Here is a 5,115-nt window from a genome sequence, read left to right as displayed (position 1 = left end):
ACTGTACATCTTGGATGGCCTGAAGGGGAGTAAATTTACATTTTTAATGTTCCACTAGCATTAGACAACCAAAAAGTGTCCTTTATCGTCTATATATTGATATCATTTAATAACATTAATGCATTTTTAAGTGTGGATTAAGTGTCCAAATACGTCTTTGGAACACCCTGCAGACCCATCTATTAAGTAAAATGGGCAAAAGAGGGCGTTCTATACCAGAAGAATGTGACTTGCTCTGTAGTTAAAAACCTGACACGAGACGCCTCTTGTCATTCAGTCATGTGAACATTTCGACGAGGGTCTTAAACATTGAGGTCAACTACAAGATCCGGTCAAAACGCTCAAGTAGATGGATTTGCTTTGCCAGGGAGTATGCGGCGTCCACCACACGGAACATATTTTGCTATCTTTTTGTGACACTTGAAGGCATGTACAACTTTACCACATCCTTGAGCGCTCATGGAGAGCCAGCGGGTCGCATTTTCCTGGGTTTCGCCCTTTCTCTCCTCGTGTTGTGGACGTTATTGGGGAATTTCACAGTTTGCGCTGCGGTTTTGCGCTTCCGTCACCTGAGGGGAAAAGTTACCAACGTCTTCATCGTTTCTTTGGCGATGTCCGACCTGCTGGTGGCTGTTCTCGTGATGCCGTGGAAAGCGGCCACGGAGGTGACAGGACACTGGGCGTTTGGATCTTTCTGCGAGTGCTGGGTGGCTTTTGACATTATGTGCTCCACTGCTTCCATCCTCAACCTGTGCGTAATCAGCTTGGATCGATACTGGGCTATTTCAAACCCGTTTCAGTACGAGAGGAAGATGAACCGTAGAGTCGCCCTCGTTATGGTCAGCGTAACGTGGATTGTATCGGTGGCTATATCATTCGTGCCCGTGCAGCTGAACTGGCACCGGGCAGACCTGGGAACGATCACCACAAACAACTGGACCACCAAGGAAATGTGTGACACGACCCTGAGCAGAACTTATGCCATTTCATCCTCTCTTATAAGTTTTTACATTCCCGTAGCAGTGATGCTGGTGACATACACGCGTATCTACCGCATTGCTCAGGTTCAAATCAAGAGCATCTCTTTGCTGGAGCGCGCAGGAGAGCGCGCACAGAACTGCAGAGCAGGTGCGCGCACCTGTCCTCTCCAACACCGCGCCATAAGAGAAACCAAACTCTTTAAAACTCTCTCCGTGATTATGGGGGTGTTTGTCTGCTGCTGGTTTCCGTTTTTCGTCCTGAATTGTGCTGTACCTTTCTGCCACAAGCCAAATTGTGTCAGTGAAGCAACTTTTAACGTGTTCGTGTGGTTCGGCTGGTGCAATTCATCGCTCAACCCGATCATATATGCTTTCAACTCTGATTTCAGAGATGCTTTTGCTCGGCTTCTGTGCTGCCATGACCTCTGCACCAAAGCACCTCTTGATGTTCAGTGCAAGGATCCAGTGTCCACTAATAATCAGGGCAGCTCTGTTAACACTATGGAGGTCGGATATGTTAGTTTGGGCAGGGTAGACAACGAAATGCAAAGTCCGTTGGTGGAAATACATATGTTTGGAGATGAGGGCGAGGTTCAGCATAATAACTCGTGTCAGAATAAATGACTTTGTGAGGCATAGGTGTAGGCGAGAGAGGGCTAGTTTTCACAATTAATGTTTCTCAGGTTTTTATTTTTGAAAGTACATTTCTTATAGGCACATACCTTATCGTTTTGGATCCAGAAATATTTAAATAGGTCCAGGATACAGTCCCATTGATTTTATCGGGACATGTTGTCACACTGGGAACATGCTGTTTATTGGCCAATTTAAGGGAAATTTCTTAGTTTAAATTGTTGAGGTAAAAATGCCATTTCAGTCTCAAAGTAAGAATCTCATATTTAAAATTTATTTAAAATATTTATTTGTTTAAAAAAAAGTTTTAAACAGCTAAACAATCGAATCGCATGTTATAAAACAAACAGGAAAAGTTGCCCCAATTTACTTTTAAATATGGATAGTTCCCCCAAAAATATAAATTCTGTTAATATTTGCAATATCTGTTTATGTTGTTACAAACTTGTGTGACTAACTTTCTTCTGTGAAACATAAAAAATATATTTTGAACATGACCAATTGTTTTCAAAAACATTGTTTTAAAATTTGCTTCGCAATATATTTGACCATTGGCATAATATATACTAGTTTGACTTTACTGTGTTTACTTTTTTACCCATTATCAATAGTTTGAAGTCTAGAATACATACACTACCGGTCAAAAGTTTTTGAACAGTAAGATTTTAAATGTTTTTAAAGAACTCTTCTGCACACCAAGCAAAATGTTGAAATATTTTTACTATTTAAATTAACTATTTTCTATTTGAATACATTTTAAATTGTAATTTATTCTTGTGATTTCAAAGCTGATTTTTTAGCATCATTACTCCAGTCACATGATCCTTCAGAAGTCATTCGAATGCTGCACACAAACATTTTATTATTATGTTGAAAACAGCTAAGTAGAATTTTTTAGATTTGTTTGATGAATAGAAAGTTCAGAAGAACAGCATTTATCTTAAACAGAAATGTTTGGTTACATTATAAATGTCTTTACTGTTGCTTTTGATCAATTTATGCATCCTTGCTTTTCCAAGCTTTCAAGCTTTTGAACAGTATGGTGTATAATGTCACAAAAGCTTTTTATATCAGATAAATTCTGGTTTTTGGGTCAAATAATTCTGAAATAAAATGTTTTAAATATTATTAATAATAATAATAAATGTTTCTTGTAAAGCAAATCAGCATATGAGAATGATTTCTGAAGGATCACGTGACTGAGGGCTGGAGTAATGATGCTGAAAGTTTTGAACACAGGAATAAGTTATTTTAAATAGTAGAATATTTTAATCAATGCAGACTTGATGAGCAGAACAGACTTCTTAAAAAACATTAATAATCTTACTGTTCAGAAACTTTTGACTGGTAGTGTAAATATCCTAAATTCTGAAAAATTTGAACTAGGCCCCTGAAACCAAGTGGATTTCGACACCCAAACCTTCAAGTTCCTTGCCTATAATTTTTTGTGACAACTGCATGTCTTCTCGTAGCCTAATTTTTTGTTTACTTCTTTGCATACGTTTGAAGATGACCACAAAGGTCAGGTTATCACAGCCACAGAAAGAAGTCTGAGGTTTTAATAGACCGGATGCCAAAGAGCTTGACGAGTCCAAGTATCGTTTTCCATTAGGCACGAGTGCACATGGTTACTTCCTCTCATAAATAATTAGTCGGCTGCAATCTCCACTCAAGGAATGTTACATTTCAGTGTGCAATAGATTATGTATGGCATGCCGTACTTGATGCTTTAAAAGTGCATGGGTTGTGCACGATGATGCCTGTCACCTTCATCCGGGTCTGTTAGTTAAAAAACATGCTATTTTTAACAATGCATAACAGGTATATTCTCATTAGGTTGATCATCTTGACTTTCTTAAATTAGTCTTTGCCTTCAAAACATACTCATAAGTCTTCTTTAATATGTTCAATTCAATTATTAATTGCGAGCACCAGAAGTGAGTAAAACTTGCACACAGCGGCATTTTCTAAGCAAGGGAGTCTTTTAAGGACACATTGGGTTGGAGTGTATTCACGACAGGCATGTTACGTATGTAATTAATTCACAATGAGAGGTTTCAGTTGGCTCACAGCAATGAATAAAACATGGGAAGGCAATCCCTAATCCCTTAATAACCTTAAACAAACTAAAAAACAAGTATTTTGACAATTGTATTATTTTTAATGACGAACTGCTATAATCTTTCTAAGCTGTTGCAGACTGGTGTAAATATGTTTATGGGTAAAATCACACTCAGATTTGTCGCTGAATTAAATTTTGATGTCCCTTGTAGCTAAAAATATATCAGTGTCCTTGATGTGTTCATTCTTGAATCTCATCCAGCCCCTGAGGCTTGCTTTAATTTTGGAATCCATAGGGATGTTTGTCTATTGGAATTGTTAAAAAGAGCCATGATAGAGCTGCTAAGAACAAGAACATTCCTCTTTTTACCTAAGCTCATCTCATTTTAAGATCGTAAGCTTAATTTCTTTCAGTGGCTGGGGAGTCTGACTGGAAAATGTGCCAGTAGGTGTAACATTTAAAATCTATATTTGAGTAACTGTATATCGCATATTCACAGAGGTTCCAAAATATTTGGACACTTAAGTCACACTTAGAATGTATAGATGTCATTGCAAATAAAGTGGATACATCCCACCTTCTCGCACACCAAAATCGCATAGTGTATTTAAAAGAACCTTATTTTGCATAAAAACAACAGACATCAAAATTAATGTGATGGGCTACACTTGTGGCGTCTCTGCTAGGACACATGTGTGAACTTGAGGAGAACTGACTTCATATATCTTTATAAATTGCATGTAGTTCTGAGAAAACTCTAGCTTTTTTTGTTTGAAGATGTCACGATTTCATAAGTCAGTGTGGCCTAAGTATCCAAAAACTTCTTAGGGCCATTGCATATGCTTACTTAATGAAGACGAAAGAGTATCTCTCTGTCCGTGTGCTTGGTCATCAAACACTCACAGTAATGCTAGCCTGCACACGGAGTTTCCTGTAACTGGTCAAGGAGGTTAATGTGCACACACAGTGTCAGGAGATCAGTCACTGAAGGATGAAACACAAACAACACAGGAATTAATGAAGTGTGTGTTATTTACTTTTAAGTATTAAACATTATTGAACTGAAGTAAGAGTCTTAGCAATCAATCATATAGTCAGTGTAGACTGGAAGCAAGTAAATAATACCTATTAAAATAAAAAAGGCTAAATTATAGTTTAATTAAAAATGATTGTCTGTTTGCACTAATTAAAGACAAGTGTTATCAGTGTGTAGCATTTATTTTTGTTTTTATATTCATACCAAAAGGCTAATTTCAAGGAAAGAGTTTGTGGAAAAAGGAATTAGTTCAATATTTTCTAATTTGTAAGTTAGAATGCATTTGTGTGTGAGTGAGTGTGAGAAATTTCATTATTGTCTATGGAGAACACAAATTGTATGAGGAATTTGTTGAAATAAACTATTGCTGTTATGCTATTAAGATATTATGCCATTTCCATCTT

General features: G+C 37.3%; 1 protein-coding gene across 1 annotated transcript; it reads left to right on the top strand.

Annotated features, from left to right (window-relative positions):
- Positions 1-428: 428 nt before the first annotated feature.
- On the top strand, positions 429-1,757 carry LOC141337300 (D(1) dopamine receptor). Its single transcript, XM_073843093.1, has one exon. The coding sequence runs from the start codon at positions 429-431 to the stop codon at positions 1,602-1,604; it is 1,176 nt and encodes a 391-aa protein (XP_073699194.1). The 3' UTR covers positions 1,605-1,757.
- The last annotated feature ends 3,358 nt before the right edge of the window (positions 1,758-5,115 follow it).

The sequence above is a fragment of the Garra rufa genome, chromosome 6 (assembly GCF_049309525.1).
Source record: "Garra rufa chromosome 6, GarRuf1.0, whole genome shotgun sequence".
Classification (NCBI taxonomy): Eukaryota; Metazoa; Chordata; class Actinopteri; order Cypriniformes; family Cyprinidae; genus Garra; species Garra rufa.
Note: the sequence above shows the minus strand (reverse complement) of the source record. Positions and strands in the feature narration are given on the sequence as shown.